Source organism: Myxocyprinus asiaticus, chromosome 13 (genome assembly GCF_019703515.2).
Source record: "Myxocyprinus asiaticus isolate MX2 ecotype Aquarium Trade chromosome 13, UBuf_Myxa_2, whole genome shotgun sequence".
NCBI lineage: Eukaryota > Metazoa > Chordata > Actinopteri > Cypriniformes > Catostomidae > Myxocyprinus > Myxocyprinus asiaticus.
Genome location: NC_059356.1, coordinates 14441011 through 14464639, shown reverse-complemented (window position 1 = coordinate 14464639; position 23629 = coordinate 14441011). Strand labels below are relative to the sequence as shown.

At 38.1% G+C, this 23629-nt stretch overlaps 1 protein-coding gene across 5 annotated transcripts in view; it reads right to left on the bottom strand.

Moving 5' to 3' along the window:
* The window catches only part of brd4 (bromodomain containing 4), a 91386-nt gene that overhangs the window by 21402 nt on the left and 46355 nt on the right, over positions 1-23629 (bottom strand). For all 5 annotated transcript variants that reach the window (XM_051715216.1, XM_051715219.1, XM_051715217.1 and 2 more), the window contains one exon: positions 329-698. In XM_051715216.1, coding sequence (XP_051571176.1) covers positions 329-568 — 240 coding nt within the window. In that variant the 5' untranslated portion in view covers positions 569-698. The remainder of the gene's footprint in view (positions 1-328; positions 699-23629) is intronic.

The following is a 23629-nucleotide window of genomic DNA, read 5'->3' as shown; positions in this document are numbered from 1 at the left end:
CATACACTGGAAAACCAATTTTTTTGTCTAAAATGAAATGACTATCATTTGTGAGTTGATTGATATGAATTTTAATCATTACACCTTTGGGCTGTCACATCAAAAGAAGTTTGTGACTGCACATGCTGAATCAAATTACTTTGAACGTCAAAATATGTTCTCGAAACCCACAAGACTCTCCAAACACCGGTTCTGCACAAAAACCAGCACCATTGCAGTCGAAGAGAGGTATAAGATTTGCAGAAAAAGTCACTACAGCTATGCTGTCTCACAGCAACAGCTTAGCGCAGTCATGACGGGTCTGTAAATGGATGGTTAGATCACTCACAGGCAGATTGAGCTTAACGGCATCAACAGGTGAATGGAAAGGCCAGGCGAACTGATGCTTCCAAAGGGTCTTAAGCACAAACTTTAGCAGGAACTGCAGCTGGTTGGTCTGGCGCTTGGGGCGGGAAGGGTCGGAAGTTTCTGGGGGAGGAGGATTTAAAAGGGAAGGGGCCTGGGACGAGGGCTGCCCCTGACTGCTGCTGCTCCCCGACATCTGCACTGCGTCCAAGCCGTCCCCCATACTGGCTGGGTGGAGCGCGGGCAGAGGGACGGGAGGGGGTGCGGCAGGACACCACTCGCTCAGTCTCGAGCCGGGCGCGGGCTCCGTAGGGAGAGCACCGCTAATTCCATTGCACTGCTCGCTGGGCTCTCTGTGAAGGAAGCAAATCACAGTGATTAGTTCTTTAATTTACGTCCATGCCATCTGCATCTGATCCATTACAGTAATCATCACTATCATCTCAATTATACTTAACTACCACCACATATCCTCTCAGCCCTCCTAAAACAATACTGTTCAAATAATTCACATATACTCAAGTAATTGGCCACGGATTCTGCTAATTATCTCTCAATGCTTTTAATCATGGACAACTTTTGTAGCCCTGCCTTCTCTTCTGGACAATTCTTGGTTTCACAGCAGTGCTTGCATAGAGGCAAATAAGGATGTAAAAGTGCTGGTACAAGCTGACACTTATGTATAGGCTATACATAAAAAGTTATGATAAAAGTCTTGCTGCAGTATAAGTACCACCATGTTCAAGTCAGCCGCAGTTTCAATATGCATGGTCAAGCAAGCCACACTGGAAATATTGTTGTGTCTAATACAAAAATTACAGTAATATTCAGCAAGGCCAGACAGATGGTACTTTCTGAATGCTTTTTCAGCGAGTTGTCCATTGAGTCTTAAAGGCAAGTTTATAAGCTGTAAACACAAGTTGACATTTCATTTTATCATGTTTTAAGACTATAACTATAGACGGCTAAAGGTGAAGATAGACAAATAAATGCATGTGTGAATGTCTTGTGCTACCTTGAGTTTGCATTTTTTTTTTTTTTTTTTGGCCTTTCCAATATTTAATTTCACTATTTCGATATCTGAATGTTTACTTGAATAGCCTACTTGATTCTACTGTCAGATTTCCAAAAACCTTTATGTACATTTTACTTAATTGGTATCTTTGTTTTATTGCTTGTAATTTGTTTCTCTGCTCTTTATTACATCAAATTTATTTGAGCAATTTCTTGTTTTAATGCAATCTGTTATCATTTATATGGTAACACTTCAAAATAAGGTTGTTTTCATTAACATTAGTCAACTACATTTGTTAACATGAACAAACAATGAACAATACTTTTACAGCATATATTAATCTTGGTTGTGCTTCATTGCAACATACTTAAACATTTTTAAAAGTTGTTAACATTATATTTATTTGTTAACTGTTAGTGGTTTTAAACAACTGAAATTATGAACAATGAACATTGTATTTTAATAAATTAACATTAACCAAAATGTATAAATGCTTTAAATAAACAGCTTATCATAATTAATGCATTTAATAATGTTAAATAAAACCCCACTGTATGGTTTTTACCATTTATTTTAATATTTAAAGCAATATTTACAAACTAAGAAATACCTTAAAGCTACATGCTATATTTCAATTCAATTTATTTACATTTATATTAATATTTAACTTCTAATTTAAAGAAGCATGTTCAAATGCATCAGTTTTTGCTGTTTTATCAAAAATTATGAAACGACACAGGTTTTGGTATCCACTACTACTGAAATTTTGGTATCATGACAAACCCTAGAGGAAACACATAAAATTGACTAACTTAAAAAATATAGGCAACAGATGACAGATAATTCCCCTAAATTAAAAAATATGTGCCGAAATAAAAACAAAGTGTTGTTGACCCACGGCTGATTATGGGCTGAGTTATGACTGGCAGTTTGAGATCAGATAATTGCAGAGGTGTACAGTAACGAAGTACAAATACTTTGTTACTGTACTTAAGTAAAATATTTTTATATTTGTACTTTACTTGAGTATAAATATTTCTTTAGACTTCACTACATTTTGAAGAGAAAAATGTATACTATTACGCCGATAAATTTCTCCAGACCCTTGTTACTTTTGCGACTGAACACCGCCAAAAATAACATACCTGTATGTGAATTGCATGCAGATCAGCGTTAGTGATGTCTGATTCGTGAAAGAATCATTTGAGTCTAATCTTATAAATTTGATTCGATTGAACCGATCAACGTTTCAAAATGTGGTCTGAATGATTTGTATCGTGAATCATGAATCTGAATTAAAAAAAATAAATAAATCACAAGCAATCCCAACCCCATGCTTCATGGTTGGGATAGTGTTCTTCGGCTTGCAAGCCTCACCCTTTTTCCTCCAAACATAATGATGGTCATTATGGCCAAAAAGTTCAATTTTTGCTTCATCAGACCAGAGGACATTTCTCCAAAAAGTAAGATCTTTGTTACCATGTGCACTTGCAAACTGTAGTCTGGCTTTTTTTATGGCAGTTTTGGAGCAGTGGCTTCTTCCTTGCTGAGCTTCCTTTCAGGTTATGTCGATATAGGACTCGTTTTACTGTGGATATAGATACTTGTCTACCTGTTTCCTCCAGCATCTTCACAAGGTCCTTTGCTGCTGTTCTGGGATTAATTTGCACTTTTTGCACCAAACTACGTTCATCTCTAGGAGACAGAATTTGTCTTCTTCCTGAGTGGTATGATGGCTGGGTGGTCCCATGATGTTTATAATTGTGTACTATTGTTTGTACAGATGAACGTGGTACCTTCAGGCATTTGTAATTTGCTCCCAAGGATGAACCAGACTTGTGGAGGTCCACAATTTTTTTTCTGGGGTCTTGGCTGATTTCTTTTGATTTTCCCATGAAAGAGGCACTGAGTTTGAAGGTAGGCCTTAAAATACATCCACAGGTACACCTCCAATTCAGTACACCTCCTATCAGAAGCTAATTGTCTAAAGGCTTGACACCATTTTCTGGAATTTTCCAAGCTGCTTAAAAGGCACAGTTAACTTAGTTTATGTAAACTTCTGACCCACTGGAATCGTGATATAGTCAATTAAAAGTGAAACAGTCTCTCTGTAAACAATTGCTGGAAAAATTACTTGTGTCATGCACAAAGTAGATGTCCTAAACGACTTGCCAAAACTATAGTTTGCTAATATTAAATTTGTGGAGTGCTTAAAAAACGAGTTTTAATGACTAGAACCTTAGTGTATGTAAACTTCTGACTTCAACTGTATATTGTACTAATGGGCAATGTTTTGTTGCACAGGCCTGTCAGCTCATATAAACCAGCTAAATGAGTTTTATTATCTGGCAAGCTTTATTCTTCATCAATAGCATGAAATACATAAAATCTAAACTGTACAGTCACCAATTTGCTTGATTTTCACATGTTGTTCATGATGTTTACTTTGTTATTTTGCACCATATGAGTGCATTTACTCGCTGACTGACTGGTCACAGCAGTTCTTTATTCCTAATATAAACTTCAGTACGGCACCGCCAATCAAAAAAAGTTGTCATGGGATTAATTAGCTGTTCCATAATTTATACGATTTACTAGCACTTTTGATACTTAAGTACATTTAATATCAGTTACTTTAATACTTGTACTTAACTATTTTCATGAGCTACTTTAAATTTTACTTGAGTACATTTTCTATGAAGGTATCTTTACTTTTACTTAAGTATGATAACTGAATCCTTTATACAACACTGGATAACTGCGCTTGTTGAGTGGGGGCAAGAGAGAGAGAGAGAGAGAGAGCACAGCCAAGAGTCAACACGAAGTGACCAGGTGACCTCACGACCAAATGATGTCCCATCACGGAGTAATGAGAGAGAGTAAAACTGCTGTATAACTCAGCAGACAAAACATATTTACTGCTGCAGACCATCCTGCACCTACACAATCAATTCTTGTTCCTCAGCCAGTTGTTTTTTGATTGAAGCACGTCAAAGGTCAGCCTACATGGTCAGCCTGATAATTGATACCGATAAGGAGCCAAAATGTCTTCACCTCTGTTAATCACACTCCCAAATACAACCACTGCCTCAGTAATCTGCCAATCTCCACACCCACACTTCCTGCTAATGAAACCTCATGTCACCTCATACTGCTTTCTAGAGTGCTGTATTTAATATCTCTCCAATCAAACTGGTTTCAAGAGAAACCTACAACACAACACATCAGTAATGCAGCACTAATTCTAGCAATATTACTAGGATGAGACATGCTTATGGATAGTTGGTGCATAGCATGCCTTTAAAATGATATTAGGTTAAAATCTATATAGATTTATAAATGAAAGCATACACTTTAGGTACTGTGACTGGCCAGTATTTAAGTTTTTCACCATTTTGAATCACATTTGTTATTTCACCAGTTCATTTTAAATTATTCTAAAAGTAGAAATATGTAATGTAGTCTCTCAATGAGGTCATAACTGAAGATGAAATAGCAAAATGCTGTTTAAAATAGTTTTAGATGGGAGTTTATGATGTAACGCCGAAGGACATGTCAACTACCAATTTGCAGTAAAAAGACTGAAGTTTAGGACAGTAGTGAACAATGAGAATGGGAACATTCTTGGCGAACTAGATGACTTGTCTATTGAAGAAATCAAATAAATCAGGATCAGATTAAAGTGTTAAGACATCTGATGAAGTGTTGAGAGACTGATATTCCCATACAGCATGTATATCAATCACACAAGTGTTGTAGTGACTCACTGGCACAATCTTTCTATCTACTGTCATGTCTTCATAATACATCACATGACAAAATGTGTTCTGTAGGGATGAGTCCAAAAAACAGACTCGAGGCTTCTGCTGTAAAAAATGTCTATACTATATGAACAAAAAACAGGAATAGCTACCATAAAATATAATTGTAGGTTTAACAGCTACAATTTGAAGTAGGATAAAGCACAATGAAACCCTGTCCTACTCAGCACAGCTGAACTTCTGAAACTACCATCCAGTGCTTTTCTGCAGCCAAATAAAGTATATTAACTGCTGCAGGGCCCACAATAAAAAGGAAGTGAAGTCGTGTTCTGTCATTAAATATACACAAACTTTAGCAGTAACCAAAACAATAGCGTTATAATGACTTCACGGAGCAGAAGTTACTGCAAAGCTTTCCAAACCAGGCCCACATAATAGCCAGACTTAACACATCTTAAATTAAGAATCTTAAATTCACTTATCTTTTAATTAGGACTACAACTAACAATTATTTTGACAGTCAATTAATCTTCAATATTTTTTTTTTTAATTACTCAATCAGATAAAGGCAAATTTTATTTCCTATATTTTATTAAAAATGTATTTTAAAAACAAATGATTGTATGCTATACATTGTGTACAAAAAAGATTTAAAATATAAAATGTTACAATATAAATTACAGGTAGTTTAAACAAAAAACTTTGTTCTCAGTTTTGAAGCAGCAGGACAATTTAAACCACTCAATTACAAATGAAATAAAGCAAAACCACAATATACAGTTGAAGTCAGAAGTTTACATACACAGGTTGAAGTCATTAAACCTAATTTTTTTAACCACTCAGCAGATTTCACATTAGTAAACTACAGTTTTGGCAAGTTGTTTAGGACATCTACTTTGTGCATGACATGAGTAATTTTTTCAACAATTGTTTACAGACAGATTGTTTCACTTTTAATTGACCATATCACAATTCCAATGGGTCAGAAGTTTACATACACCAAGTACACTTAAAGTAACACTTTAAGCAGCTTGAAAATTTCACAAAAATGGTGTCAAGCCTTTAGACATTTAGCTTCTGATAGGAGGGGTACTGAATTTGAGGTGTACCTGTGGATGTATTTTAAGGCCTACCTTCAAACTCAGTGCCTTTTTGTTTGACCTCATGGGAAAATCAAAAGAAATCAGCCAAGACCCCAGAAAAAAAAAATTGTGGACCTCCACAAGTCTGGTTCATCCTTGGGAGCAATTTCCAAATGCCTGAAGGTACCACGTTCAACTGTACAAACAATAGTACGCAAATATAAACACCAAGGGACCATGCAGCCACCATACCGCTCAGGATGGAGACACATTCTGTCTCCTAAAGATGAACGTAGTTTGGTGCAAAAAGTGCAAATCAATCCCAGAACAACAGCAAAGGACCTTGTGAAAATGCTGGAGGAAACAGGTAGACAAGTATGTATATCCACAGTAAAACGAGTCCTATATTGACATAACCTGAAAGGCTGCTCAGCAAGGAAGAAGCCACTGCTCCAAAACTGCCATAAAAAAGCCAGACTACAGTTTGCAAGTGCACATGGGGACAAAGATCTTACTTTTTGGAGAAATGTTCTCTGGTCTAATTAAACAAAAATTGAACTGTTTGGCCAAAATTACCATAGTTATGTTTAGAGGAAAAAGGGTGAGGCTTGCAAGCCGAAGAACACCATCCCAGACATGAAGCATGGGGGTGGCAGCATCATGTTGTGGGGGTGCTTTGCTGCAGGAGGGACTGGTGCACTTCACAAAATAGATGGCATCATGAGGAAGGAAAATGATGTGGATATATTGAAGCAACATCAAGACATCAGCGAGGAAGTTAAAGCTCGGTTGCAAATGGGTCTTCCAAATGGACAATGATCCCAAGCATACCTCCAAAGTTGTGGCAAAATAGCTTAAGGACAACAAAGTCAAGGTATTGGAGTGGCCATCACAAAGCCTTGACCTCAATTCGATAAAACATTTGTGGGCAGAACTGAAAAAGCATGTGCGAGCTAGGAGGCCCACAAACCTGACTCAGTTACACCAGTTCTGTCTGGAAGAATGGGCCAAAATTCCAGCAATTTATTGTGAGAAGCTTGTGGAAGGCTACCCAAAATGCTTGACCCAGATTAAACAATTTAAAGGCAATGCTACCAAATAATAACAAAGTGTATGTAAACTTCTGATCCATGTGGGAATGTGATGAAAGAAATAAAAACTGAAATAAATAATTCTCTCTACTAATATTCTGACATTTCACATTCTTAAAATAAAGTAGTGATCCTAACTGACCTAAGACAGGGAATGTTTTCTACGATTAAATGTCAGAAATTGTGAAAAACTGAGTTTATATGTATTTGGCTAAGGTGTATGTAAACTTCTGACATCAACTAAGTGTTAACAGGAAGAGGTAGAATTTCCTTCTATAAATATAAGGGACTCTGTGCAGTTAATGTTCATCTAAAATATTTCTTGCATTATATATCTATATACAGTGGCAAGAAAAAGCATGTGAACCCTTTGGAATAAGCTGGCTTTCTGCATTAATTGATCTTCAAAGTCACAATTATACATAATGTACTTAAGCTAACAACACAAACAATAATAATTTTTCATGTCTTTATTGAACACATCCCATTAAACATTCAAAGTGACAGCACTGAAAATTTAAGTGAACCCTTGGATTTAATAACTGGTCGATCCTCCTTTGGTAGCAACAACCTCAACCAAGTGTTTCCGGTAGCTGCGGATTAGACCTACACAACATTCAGATGGAATTTGACCATTCTTCCTTACAGAACTGCTTCAGCTCACCCATATTCTTAGGATGTCTGGTGTGAACAGCTCTCTAAGTCATTGCACACCATCACTATTGGATTAAGGATTGGGCTCTGAATGGGCCATTCCAAAATATGGATTTTTTTTTTTTTTTTAGCCATACTGTAGTGGATTTACTTTGATATTTAGGGTCATTGTTCTGCTGCATCACCCAACTTCTAATACATTTTTTTCTAATGAGCCTTCAAATTGTCAGTTTTTTCACGATATCCACACAATAATGTTTTGATGCTCTTTAATGCATTGTGTGACAGATCACGGCAGCTGCACATTCAAAAGGAGCGGCACAACGCTCGCTCTCCAACGTAGCTTTAAAAAATAAACATGAATATCAAAGGTTACATTGAAAGAGTACAGTTCACCTTAAAATTAAATGTTTCATATCTCTTGTAATCGGCCAATCTCTTAAATGTGGAAAAGACATGGAGAATATATTGTGCTTTTCGGTTTGCACTCAAGCCCTGGGCACTCAATTGCACACCCAGTCCATTCATTCATGAGTCTTTCACCACAAATCACACTCAATTCGCACTTTGTCCATTGCCTCGATACCAAATACAAATATATAGGCTAATAAATAAATAAAACCAAATAAATCTTCATTTTCTTTTTACCACTTATGACTATGTTTATGTATTTTACCACTCCCTGACACTTTGCAATCGTCGTTGCTTTAGTTTGGCTAGCTAGCCTGTTGTTCTGATCGTTGTTCAGTACTGTACAAAGCAATTTTGCAGCGTCTTTGAAAAAAACCCTGCGCCCTTTTACATACTCTCACGAGAAAAAACAGCTTATGTTAGACATACAGTATATCTTATCTTTTCATATACCTTATAAACAATTAAATATTATTAAAATACTCAAATGGCTCTATTTGATTGAGCTTTTACAATTATTACAAAAATAATTAACTTTTTCAGATCTATTTTTTTTTCTTCTTGTAACCCTCAAAACAGAGAGCTTGGCGACCCCCCATGAAGCTCTGGCGACCCCTAGTGGGGGTCACGAACCCCAGGTTGGGAACCACTGCCCTAGGGTGTCCCGGTACCCTGGTTGAGAAACACTGCTGTGGGATATCTTGATAAATTTAGGAATTTATTTTTCTAGTGGTCCAGGCTCCGAAGCAGCAAAGCAACCCCAAATCATGATAATCCCTCCACCGTATTTCACCAATGGGATGATGTTTTCATGTTTGCATACGGTGTCCTTTTTATGCCATACGTAGTGCCGTGTGTTCTTCCCAAACAATTCAAACTTAGTTTCATCAGTCCACAAAACATTTTTCCCAGTAGCATTGTGGAGTGTCAAGGTGGTCTTTGGAAAACATCAGGCACGTAGCAATGTTTTTGTTGGAAAGCAGCAGCTTCGTTCGTGATGTCCTGCAATGGACACCATTTTTTCCATATAGTAGACTCTTCTAGGGAGAGTAGCCACAGTACTACATTGTCTCCATTTATAGACAATTTGTCTAACTGTGGACAGATGAATATCTAAACTCTTCAAGATAACTTTGTAACCCTTTCCAGCTTTGTGCAAAGCAACAATTCTTGACATTATTGCTCCGTCCACTGTCGCTTTTGCTTATGTCCTTCTAATGGTCCCTGCGTTTTTCAATTTGTTTATGATTTGGTCAATTGTCCGATTGAATGCGGCGTGCATCATTTCGTGCTGTATCTTAATTCTCGTAGAGTATTTTTTTCCTTTGCGATCTCACTAGTTCATCTCGGATCTTCGTAAATATAGTAGATCACTCATTTCGTTGTTACCTGAATGCTTTTTATGTCTGAAATTTTGTTTTTTTATTGTTAGAGCGAAGTAGTACTTCTTGCTGCAGACAGTAGCTACTCTTGTTGTTTGGGAAAACTTTAACATGGTGACAAAACATTATCCCGCCCTCCGTCCCCTGACGTAATCGGTTCCTGCATAGAGACCAGCAAGCTTTTTAAAGTCAAAAGTAAAATGAGGGAGGTAAACACTTCAATAGGCAGTTCACATGCTGTTACACTTGAACTGATGCCACAGTATACTATCCCAGACTCAAGCTTCATAATAACAGCGAAATAACACATTGTTTTTTATTCAATACATTTGTATGTAGAGTAGCAATATTCACAGATAGCAGTGGCTTTCAGCTGAACTCCGTGGTGAAGCAGCTCAGAATATAAGCACAGGACAGGGGCTGTTCAAACAGACGGAACACAACAGAATGGAACTGAACACAAGGATCTCGTGACACATTTCCAAGTTGAACATCTTTCCTGACAAAGCATTTAAAAAAAACTCACTGCTTATCTGAGAAACGCTTATAAGAGAGCAAGATGCAATGGCCAAGTACTTCCACCAAGTGCAAGGGGCTGTTCACACCGAACGCTTTTGCAACCATCCATTTGTTTTTCTATGTAAACGTGTGCTAGACGATCGTCTTTGTTTTGCTTTATTTTTGTTTATTCAGCATCTCGTGCAGGAGCGCTGTTTTTTAGATGGTGTGTCTAATTAAAAAGAACTTTATAAAGCATCTTGAGACACTTGCTTTCTGTTTCTGTTGCGCTGTCTGTAGCCTTTTTTTTAGTGCAAGAATGTGAACGTTCTTAAGCCATCGTCAATGCTTGGCACGCATCCAAAATTCAAATGCACAGTTTTAGCATTCGAATGTGAATTTTTCTCTTAAAATTCAACGTATAGTCGAATTCTAATTTGACAGCCCTAACGCAGATGCAGATGTGCACTCACTTGCTCAGCGAAGATTAATGGAGACTTGCTTGTGTTAAAGGCAATCAGTTTTGGGGGGTCTGGGTAGCTAGTTCGAATCCCATGGTGTGCTGAGTGACTCCAGCCAGGTCTCCTAAGCAACCAAATTGGCCCGGTTGCTAGGGTGGGTAGAGTCACATGAGGTAACCTCCTTGTGGTCGCTATAATGTGGTTCGTTCCCGGTGGGGCGCGTGGTGATTTGAGTGCGGATTCCGCGCTATGTCTCCGTGGCAACGCGCTCAACAAGCCACGTGATAAGATGCCCGGGTTGATGGTCTCAGACGCGGAAGCAACTGGAATTCATCCTCCGCCAACCGGACTGAGGCGAATCACAACGCCACAAGGACTTAAAAGCGCTCTGGGAATTGGGCATTCCAAATTGGGTGAAAATATATAAAAAAAATAAAATAAAAATACGTACCTGATTTTGAATTTAATAACATTTATACATTATAAAATATAAAAAATAACAGTAAAACGTAAGTTACGTGCTGTAGAAAAACAACAAGCACATTAAACACCAAAACACTGTCAACGCACCTGATGCGGGAACCAGTCCACGTAAAACTGTATGCTTCTGAATTATCCTTGAAGACAGGACAATAAGTCTCTAACAAGATGTTGAACTTTAAATGGTCACACATTAACTGTTTTGTGCACATACAGGTGCATCTCAATAAATTAGAATGTCGTGGATAAGTTCATTTATTTCAGTAATTCAACTCAAATTGTGAAACTCGTGTATTAAATAAATTCAGTGCACACAGACTGAAGTAGTTTAAGTCTTTTGTTCTTTTAATTGTGATGATTTTGGCTCACATTTAACAAAAACCCACCAATTCACTATCTCAACAAATTAGAATATGGTGACATGCCAATCAGCTAATCAACTCAAAACACCTGCAAAGGTTTCCTGAGCCTTCAAAATGGTCTCTCAGTTTGGTTCACTAGGCTACACAATCATGGGGAAGACTGCTGATCTGACAGTTGTCCAGAAGACAATCATTGACAACCTTCACAAGGAGGGTAAGCCACAAACATTCATTGCCAAAGAAGCTGGCTGTTCACAGAGTGCTGTATCCAAGCATGTTAACAGAAAGTTGAGTGGAAGGAAAAAGTGTGGAAGAAAAAGATGCACAACCAACCGAGAGAACCGCAGCCTTATGATTGTCAAGCAAAATCGATTCAAGAATTTGGGTGAACTTCACAAGGAATGGACTGAGGCTGGGGTCAAGGCATCAAGAGCCACCACACACAGACGTGTCTGTGTGTGGTGGAAAGGAAATTTGGCTACAGTTGTCGTATTCCTCTTGTTAAGCCACTCCTGAACCACAGACAACGTCAGATGCGTCTTACCTGGGCTAAGGAGAAGAAGAACTGGACTGTTGCCCAGTGATCCAAAGTCCTCTTTTCAGATGAGAGCAAGTTTTGTATTTCATTTGGAAACCAAGGTCCTAGAGTCTGGAGGAAGGGTGGAGAAGCTCATAGCCCAAGTTGCTTGAAGTCCAGTGTTAAGTTTCCACAGTCTGTGATGATTTGGGGTGCAATGTCATCTGCTGGTGTTGGTCCATTGTGTTTTTTGAAAACTGCACCCGTTTACCAAGAAATTTTGGAGCACTTCATGCTTCCTTCTGCTGACCAGCTTTTTAAAGATGCTGATTTCATTTTCCAGCAGGATTTGGCACCTGCCCACACTGCCAAAAGCACCAAAAGTTGGTTAAATGACCATGGTGTTGGTGTGCTTGACTGGCCAGCAAACTCACCAGACCTGAACCCCATAGAGAATCTATGGGGTATTGTCAAGAGGAAAATGAGAAACAAGAGACCAAAAAATGCAGATGAGCTGAAGGCCACTGTCAAAGAAACCTGGGCTTCCATACCACCTCAGCAGTGCCACAAACTGATCACCTCCATGCCACGCCAAATTGAGGCAGTAATTAAAGCAAAAGGAGCCCCTACCAAGTATTGAGTACATATACAGTAAATGAACATACTTTCCAGAAGGCCAACAATTCACTAAAAATGTTTTTTTAATTGGTCTTATGATGTATTCTAATTTGTTGAGATAGTGAATTGGTGGGTTTTTGTTAAATGTGAGCCAAAATCATCACAATTAAAAGAACCAAAGACTTAAACTACTTCAGTCTGTGTGCACTGAATTTATTTAATACACGAGTTTCACAATTTGAGTTGAATTACTGAAATAAATGAACTTTTCCACGACATTCTAATTTATTGAGATGCACCTGTACTTGGGTGGTTGACATGACATTTCAAGCAGTGACAGCAGTTTCATGTGATATGACATGCTATAGCCCATTTATTTTAAAATTTATTTTTATTCTTGTGTAATTAATTATCATACATGCAGTTTTTATGGGCTCATATTGAGAAACTACTTGGAACAATTGTGCCCAAAAAATCCCATCATACCACAGGACTATTTAAGTAAACTGGAGTAGTTGACATAAAATCTATGGGCTTTAATCAATAAAGATTTTAGATTAAAAAAATTTATGAATGTGTAATGGAAAGTGTACATTTTTGGTGCTGTGACTGGTCACAAGTCCAAATACTCCATGTAGTCTCTGTTAATATAAAAAATGCTGCATGTATAATAATAAAAGAATTAGCAAAATGCTGTTTAAAACCATTTTGGTGGAGTATAACATTGTAGGATGTCAACTCAAAAGTATTTAATGTACCCAGGCACAAATGTTAACCTAAAATCTTGATGTTAAAAAGTTTGCTCATTATGTCAACTACTCACAAATACATATTCAGCTACATGGTTATGCAAAAGGAAAATGTGGGAAACGTGCAGTGAGCAAAGCCACAGTTACATGTGATTTGGCAGATGCTTTCATATCAAATATGCACTTTTACTAAAAACAGCTAAAGGTTTTCTATTCTTAGTAAACTGAGGGTTTTCTATTCTCTAATGTAGACTTTCCAAAGCTCAGTAAAGGTCACTTGGCGTTCTGAAGCAATCCACTTCAGCACTGATTTTCAAGATGCTAATCATCCCATCTGCAGTGAAGCTCTCTGGAACTATCTTTGTAACTCCACAAAACCGGATGCAAGTGTGAGAAATTGTTCTTAAAGTGTGAGCGCTTGAGAGCAAATATTTTTAGCTTCTGGCAAAGCCTGCAGCTCATGCGCTGAGGATCTGCAGGTTGATCAGTATCATGTTGTGGATCTCTGGAGAGCTCAGGATGTGGGAGATGTGCCTTGAGGGAACTTAAATAATCTTTATTGTATGAAAGGATGAAATAGATGAGAACAGAGACTAATATTCTGCCAACCATTTCACATTGTATTCCACATGAGAAAAGTCAGTCATCCGGGTTTAGGACAACATGAGGGTGGGTAAATGACAAAGTAAATTTTTGGGTGAACTATCCCTTTAACCATTTGATTTGGCTTCATCATGGGGGACACCATGCTCAAGTTGCTACACAGAGAGCACCAGAATAATCTTTAGTGCACGGCCACAAGTGCATATGCAAAAGCAAAGAGCAAAAAAAAAAAAAAAAAAAAAAAATTATTATTTATATATATATATATATAGATATATATAGATATATATCTTGAACTATGGAGGAAATGCAACCAAAATGAGGCGAGTAGAAATACTCTGCAGTTCCTCTAACGCTACATGTTCTAGCTGCGATACATTTCACTACTTTTCCATGTCTAAAAGTGGCCGCAAACACACTGAACAGTTGTTTGTCTCTGACTAAACCACATTCTTGATGACTCACAGAATGACGAGCAGTGGGTAGATCACATGACCACTACCTCTCCACCCAAGAGCTCAGATTCAGTGTGGAGAGACGGAACAGACAATCTGCCGGCATGACTAAAAGGGAAAGAATGCCAAACTGTCTGTTACCAGTAAATGCTCACTCATAAGCTGCTCCTAGGGCCTCCCAAAAACTCCACTTGGATGAATGCAGGACACAAAAAGTTGACCTTATTATCCCTTTATGAGTGGATCAGAGTTTGCTACAACTTGAGCTCTTAAAACAGATTACCACAGACTCGTCACTCGGTACATATAAACAAAGACTGTGTACACAATAATGCACTAATAATGGAAATCAAAAGGGCAAGGCATTCCGGAAGGATAAAAAGCAGAAACGAAAAGCTCATACTTTTGTTAAAGCGCTTATTATTTCTTCTACTAGTTGGCTCCATGTGAACAGCAGGCTAATTTGTGGGTTGTTCCTTCATGTTCTTTTCTGGTATCCACATGCCATATGAAATTTACTGGGTTTAACCTTAGGCCTTTTTCATGCATCAATTATCGGAAAACGTTCCTGATGATTATCGGTCAATATCTACTTTTCTTGCAGATATAAATAGGGCTACTTGACATTTCAGCTCATCAGCTCAACTACTTGACAAGTTTGAAAAACAACCAAGATAAGCAAACAAGTTCTCTGGTTTCTAATTCGAAAAATGAAAACTGATTGCTTTATAAACCAACAAAACCCATCTTCAGTCTGACCCATTATTAGATACTTTAAAATTTAATGACAGCACATCTGTTAATGGCTGTAAATGATACAGCAATCACACAATTACATAATTTTGTTGAGAAACCACCACGTTTCTGGTATACAAAGGCACTTTGATAGACATATACAGAGTGCACTGTAAGTCACAGCAATAGTATAAATATTTGGCAAAGAAAATCACTTAAAATCCGTACAGTAAAAGTAGTGATGTACTGGAATGAAAATTCTTGGCCGAAACCGAACATTCTGGAAACAGGGCCAAAAGCCGAAACCCAAAAATTATTATTTTAAATGAGAATTTGTTTGGAATAATTGAACAAATTCTAAATGTTATTATTAATATGTATTGAAACAACGTTTTCATATAACTACACATTTCAGTATAAAATTGAATAGACAGAAGAATTACATAAAATGTATAATTAAGAAACCTTTTCATCACGAGCTGCGCCTGATGTGTGTCTGTGTCAACAACAGAGCAGTCCCATTCACTGAAGTGCGCTGAGCATGCAGACTGTCCCTTTACTTACTAAACATCCTTTTGCGAATTACAAAAAAAAAATGTGGCTTATTGCTGAGACTTTGAATATAATGCACAAGTCACATGGACTACTTTAATGGTGCTTTTATGGTTCTTCAATGACATATTGGACAGAAACGACCATGACACACAATAACACACAATATCAGAGCATGGAAAAACGCTCTTTATTAAATGCGCTGAAGACCAAGAGTCAAAGCGGCAAAAATGTAGATGTGTCCCTACCGTAAAGTTGTTTATTAAAAAAAAGTGATGTAGCAATATCACTTACATGTCAAGGGAACCCATATAAGGAAAAAATTGTTTAAGGCCATCATTTGATGCCATCAAATATACATTCTCGCTGCTGGTTCAGGATTTCTTCCGAGTTGTTTCAGCATTTAATGTTGGAGGTTTTTCCACAGAGGCTAGTGTGGAATGATTAACCGAAATAAAATCGAAATCACAATACGACCCAGTGCGATTTTCAAACCGCAAGGACTACAATTTAATTAAATAAGTCTCAACGCGCTGCCTGTTGTGTTGCGCCTATGTGCATGGCTGTTTTGTCTGTAGTGTGTAGACAGGGTTCCCACTCTCTTCAAGGCACAATTTTCCAGGACATTTTATGTGCCACACGGCTGTAATATTTAAGCAAATGAACATGAGAGGTCATTAAAATTGTGGTTATAGGAGGGCAGGGCTCAACACTAAGGATTTTTTCTACTGGCCCGGTTGGGCCAGTGCTTCAGATTTTTACTGGCCCTGTCAAAATATTCACTGGCCCCAACACAAAAATGACATTTTTTCGTTTTTACCATCATGGCTTTAAAAAATATGTCAGAAAATAAATATTTTTTACATATCTTATGTTTTTAATACAATGTCCCCCAGGGACCTGGGTAGCTCAGCGAGTATTGACGCTGACTACCACCCCTGGAGTCGCAACTTTGAATCCAGGGCGTGCTGAGTGACTCCAGTCAGGTCTCCTAAGCAACCAAATTGGCCGGTTGATAGGGAGGGTAGAGTCACATGGGGTAACCTCCTCGTGGTCACTATAATGTGGTTCTCGCTCTCGGTGGGGCGTGTGGCGTCTTGTGCGTGGATGCCGCGGAAAATAGCGTGAAGCCTCCACACGCGCTGTCTCAGCGGTAACGCACTCAACAAGCCACGTGATAAGATGTGTGGATTGACGCTCTCAGATGTGGAGGCAACTGAGATTCGTCCTCCGCCACCCAGATTGAGGCGAGTCACTACACCACCACGAGGACTTAAAATGCATTGGGAATTGTGCATTCCAGATTGGGGAGAAAAAGGGGAGGAAAAAAATAAATAAAAAATGTCCCCCAAAATGTAATAACATTTATAATTTGCAAGATATGACTTATGCCTTATGTAATCCCATATAATAATAGCCATAGTGATCTTGCTTCTTTTCATATCAAACGCCATTATCTTGTCGAATTAATGTTTACGTTTTGAAACATTACCTAATTAAATGTATACTTACATTTTGGATATTGAGCAGCTCGTGATTTCCAGACACGTGTATAACTGGGGTTTAACAAAGTTTATTACGTCTCATTCGGTGCTTCATCTCTAAAGACGAAATAATGAGAGAAAATGTGTTTGTTTTTTTTACAGTGGGAATAAAACTAGCGCTCTGTCCCTTTACGAGAGCACATGCATGTTAAACAGTCTACGCTGCACGGAGAGACATGGATTTTCAGTCCTATAGAAAGAAACTGATTTCTTGTGTTCCAATGTGTGGATTACTAATTTTCACCAACATTTAAAAACAAAAAATGTGGAGATTTCACGCACTGTGAACACGGAATGTGTGGGGATACTTAGTGTTGCACAAGACATTAAATCCCACTATGAAATTAATTAAGTGGGTTTTTTTTCATGCTATTTTCTACACATTGGTAATAGCTGCTGCTAAGACACTTGGAAAAGAGTGAGGACAGTGCTAGGAGAGTGCATTCAGTGTCTGCACGATCTTGTTCGTGCACACAACTGCGCCTTGGCGCGTCCAGTATATTATGCATTTGCGCATCTTTGCGAGATAAATATACTCGCGCTCGCTCCTCGCTCCGTGTAATTTTTGTGCTCTCTCGCTTGTTGTTTGCTTGCACTAATGTTATAAATGCAGCATTGGGCCGATTGGGCAAGTGACAGTTCTAGCAACTGGCCCGAATCTTTCTCACACTGGCCCCGGGCCATCGGGCAGTCCTTACTGTCGAGCCCTGGAGGGTTTTTTTTTTTTTTTTTATTCCGTATTTGACAGTTTAATTCAATTTAATCATGGAAATGGTGTCTAACCAAATTAATTAGTTAAAAATATAATCAAATAAGAATATAATTATTTAAATTAAATTTTTCAACACTGCATTATTTTTATCACATGAAGTGCTTTTCTTCAAACCCCTCACAGCACAATCCAAAACAACACAGGGGTCCAGACTTAAAAAAATGTCTAAGGAACCATTGGCTCCTAAACTGAAACGTTTTAGTAGCGATTTTTAGTAGCCAAATAACAGAATTGCTCGATTTAGATTGCTGTTCAGAAACAAGATAGAAAGCAGAAGAAAAGGAAGACAGTTGATAACCCATTAATCTGAGGTTTAATAAACAGTATACAGTATATATTTGAGAAGGTAAGTTTGCATTCCCTTTTGTCGCATAAATGTTCACACCCCTTTCATAATTTATACAAATAAGAGATAAGATTTTTTTTTATTAAGTGCTGCTCTTCACAATCTACATTACAGATAATTACATAAAATATAGTATGCATGTATATATATATATATATATATATATATATATATATATATATATATAGTGGTCAAAAGTTTTTAAACACTTGACTGAAATATTTCTCATGATTTTAAAAATCTTTTGATCTGAAGGCGTATGCTTAAATGTTTGAAATTAGTTTTGTAGACAAAAATATAATTGTGCCACCATATTATTTCATTATAAAACAAAAATGTAATTAAAAAAAAAAACGTTTTTGAAATTGATGACTTGGACCAAATAATAAAGAAAAGCAGCCAATAAGTGCCCAACATAGATGGGAACTCCTTCAATACTGTTTAAAAAGCATCCCAGGGTGATACCTCAAGAAGTTGGTTGAGAAAATGTCAAGAGTACATTTCTGCAAATTCTAGGCAAAGGGTGACTACTTTGAAGATGCTAAAATATAACACAGTTTTGATTTATTTTGGATTTTGTTTAGTCACAACATAATTCCCATAGTTCCATTTATGTTTTTCCATAGTTTTGATGACTTTACTATTATTCTAAAATGTGAAAAAAAAAGATTATAATAAAGAATGAGTGTTTCAAAATCGAATTTCCATTAACATTTCTTTCATTAAAAAAATAGCCAATACCAAACGGGACAGACTGTTGCCACCCATGTTGTTTGTTTTATAGCCATGAGATGCCAAAACGTTACTATGGTTGACACTGTCAACTATCACAAATTCAGGAGTGATTTTGTAATGTCTTTATGGATGCTGTTGATTGAGCTAAGCTTGTATTTAACATTCCTTAAAATTAAAGCCTGGGGGCCTGGTTAGCTCAGCGAGTATTGACGCTGACTACCACCCCTGGAGTACTGAGTTCGAATCCAGGGTGTGCTGAGTGACTCCAGCCAGGTCTCCTGAGCAACCAAATTGGCCCAGTTGCTAGGGAGGGTAGAGTCACATGGGGTAACCTCCTCGTGGTCGCTATAATGTAGTTCTCGCTCTCGGTGGGGCGCATTGCGAGTGGATGCCATGGAGAATAGCATGAAGCCTCCACACTCACTATGTCTCCGCGATAACGCGCTCAACTAGGGTTGCTCAACGGTATGAGATTTTCACGGTATGATAACAGTCTCAGAAAATATCACGGTTTCACGGTATACGGTATTACACAATTATTATTATCAGTTACAATATCAAGTATCAATAAAGGGAAGCTCGGTTGTTGCACGCACGCGCCACAGAGAAGCATAGATCATGATCGTGAGCTGGTTCCATTACACTCGTGCGAAGGTGCAGATAAGAAGCCTTTAGCTGATTGCGAGATTATCATTAAATCTACCTCAGCAGTCCTAAATAGGCTATCACTTGGGCGGCCGCCGAAATATCTTCAATGGGAGAACCATGGCATTGTTCTTTCCCTGCTGTCCGCAACCCAGTCCGAATAGACCTGCGACCCACCGGTTGAGAAACACTGCTTTAACTCACACAAACACACTTACTTATGTTGGACCACCGCGCTTCTCTCTGACATTTTCTCCACTGCATGTGTGTGTGTGGGGCAAGTTGACGAGTCTGACAGGCAATCGATGAGGAAAGGAGATGTGCACGCGCAGGTGAGATTCTCCGTCCGGTTGCATTTTTTTTTTCTTCTCTCAATGTAGATAAGCAAATGTACATGGTATGAAAACTGTCAATTTTCATACCTGGTATATCGTGAAACCGGTATACCGCTGCAACCTTATTGTCAACAGAGCAGCACCATTCACTAACGCGTTGCGTGTGCATAATACATACAGTATTTACTTATTAAACAACCTTTTGCAATTCACAAAGCTACTGTATGTCTTCAAGTGGCTTTGAATAAAATGCACGAGTCAAATGGACTATTGTAATGGTGTTTTTATGGTTCTTTTATGTCATTTTTGGAGCTTGACAGTAACAAACATGATAAACACAGTATCGTATTTGGATTAGACTATCGGATCGGTGCATCCTTAAAATTTGCCGATTTCATAGCACAGTAATGTACATATTCATTTGTTTAGTGTGTAACCTATTTATTATAACTTGAATCCTAAAGAATTTATTTATTAAACGTATTTTTGTAAATTTTATATTGCATATTTCTGCATTTTATTTTCATGTTTAATAGTATAATAGTTTAAAAGTATATTTCATCCCCATCATTATTAAATCCTCCATGTTTAGTTTACAGTGTTATGTGCAGTGCATAGACATACAGTGCATCCGGAAAGTATTCACAGCACTTCACTTTTTCCACATTGTTATGTTACAGCCTTATTCCAAAATGGATTAAATTCATTATTTTCCTCAAAATTCTACAAACAATACCCCATAATGACAATGTGAAAGAAGTTTGTTTCAAAATTGAGCTCACGTGCATCCTGTTTCCACTGATCATCCTTGAGATGTTTCTACAACTTGATTGGAGTCCACCTGTGGTAAATTCAGTTGATTGGACATGATTTGGAAAGGCACACACCTGTCTATATAAGGTCCCACAGTTAACAGTGCATGTCAGAACACAAACCAAGCCATGAAGTCCAAGCAATTGTCTGTAGACCTCCGAGACAGGATTGTATCGAGGCACAGATCTGGGGAAGGGTACAGAATTTCTGCAGCATTGAAGGTCCCAATGAGTACAGTGGCCTCCATCACCCGTAAATGGAAGTTTGGAACCACCAGGACTCTTCCTAGAGCTCGCCGCCCAACCAAACTGAGCGATCGGGGGAGAAGGCCCTTAGTCAGGGAGGTGACCAAGAACTCGATGGTCACTCAGACAGAGCTCCAGCATTTCTCTGTGGAGAGAGGAGAACCTTCCAGAAGAACAACCATCTCTGCAGCACTCCACCAATCAGGCCTTTATGGTAGAGTGGCCAGACAGAAGCCACTCCTCAGTAAAAGGCACATGACAGCCCGCCTGGAGTTTGCCAAAAGGCACCTGAAGGACTCTCAGACCATGAGAAACAAAGATTGAACTCTTTGGCCTGAATGGCACGCGTCATGTCTGGAGGAAACCAGGCACCGCTCATCACCTGGCCAATACCATCCCTACAGTGAAGCATGGTGGTGGCAGCATCATGCTGTGGGGATGTTTTTCAGCGGCAGGAACTGGGAGACTAGTCAGGATCGAGGGAAAGATGAATGCAGCAATGTACAGAGACATCCTTGATGAAAACCTGCTCCAGAGGGCTCTGGACCTCAGACTGGGGCGAAGGTTCATCTTCCAACAGGACAACGACCCTAAGCACACAGCCAAGATAACAAAGGAGTGGCTCTGGGACAACTCTGTGAATGTTCTTGAGTGGCCCAGCCAGAGCCCAGACTTGAACCCGATTTAACATCTCTGGAGAGATCTGAAAATGGCTGTGCACCGACGCTCCCCATCCAACCTGATGGAGCTTGAGAGGTCCTGCAAAGAAGAATGGGAGAAACTGCCCAAAAATAGGTGTGCCAAGCTTGTAGCATCATACTCAAAAAGACTTGAGGCTGTAATTGGTGCCAAAGGTGCTTCAACAAAGTATTGAGCAAAGGCTGTGAATACTTAAGTACATATGATTTTTTTTCGTTTTTTATTTGTAATAAATTTGCAAAGATTTCAAACAAAGTTCTTTCACGTTGTCATTATGGGGTATTGTTTATAGAATTTTGAGGAAAATAATGAATTTAATCCATTTTGGAATAAGGCTGTAACATAACAAAATGTGGAAAAAGTGAAGCGCTGTGAATACTTTCCGGATGCACTGTACTATTGTTGTATTATGGTTTTACTTGTATTATCAACTAAGGCTGTATAATATAATAAATCTTCCATTGAACTCATATCAACCATATCAGAGTCTCAACTCTTAAATTGATGTGTAGTACAATACAAACACTGAATAATCTTATTAAAATATACTGGTAACTGGTGGTGATTGAAGTAAAAGCGTGTTGAGCGTAGTGTCAGAAAAGCGCTGTAAGTGTAAAATGTATTTATTCATTCAAAATGCATAAAAACGAGTGTTGTTTATCTTTATCTAAGTAATATTTCAGGTTTAAATGTTTAATAGAAAAACATATCAACATGTTCCGCAGTGTAGCTTTGATATTCATACACATTTTTAAAAGAAACCGGCAAATGAATCTAAATTACAGCTTGTCTGAAAGTGTAAATTTGCAAATGCTTAGTTATTTGCCAAAAACTCAACCTCCATTTGTGCAGTGTCATACTTCGAGGGCTAAGCAAGCGCACTTACAGCATTCCCTATTGGTCTGTTCTTGTTAATGTCAAACCTTTCTATGTAACAAGTTTCTATGCAGCATTGGAACAAATTTACTGATATGGTGTGTGCATGTATATGCAGTGGCGAATTAGAGGCCTTTAAATTTGTCAACAGGCCCATCACTGATGACAATCGGTATTAATGAGCTAGTTATAAGCTCTCATGGTATAGTGGGTCCATGGTATAGTGCATATTAGTGTGTTGTCTTTTGTAATAACAGCAAAGTTTTGATGCATTTGTCAATAATAAAAAAATCAGCACTGTATCTCTTTAATACTGTGATGAAATAGAAATCACATTGATATATATATATATATATATATATATATTTTATTTTATTATTTTTTTTGCTATATTTATCCCTGCATCTTTTATACTGCTAATCAAATTATGTATGTCACATTGGAAAGTAGTTTAACCCACTAAAGCCTCGTTCACACCGGCAGCGACAAAGAAACAAGAGATACAATCGCATTCATTTTCAATGAGAGCACAGCGACTTCCTGTGACATGAGTGACAGTGACCGTTGGTGAAGAGATACGGGTGTAGCGAGGGACACAAAGTTTAACTTTATGCAAAAGACGAGTGACATTCTGAAGCGACTACCAATGAGAGAGAAGGCATTGGAGCTCACGTCATCAGTCTCCTGTGAGATCCTGGTGGTGTCGATTGCAGGCAAGACAGAGAAGTATAATGTTGTGAGGTATTTTACCATTCGGTATCATTTGTCTAACCACATGCATGGATATAATAAAGATGCGTGGAAACCCATGTCAGATACTCTCGTCATTCTGAGTGGGTTTGATTCAT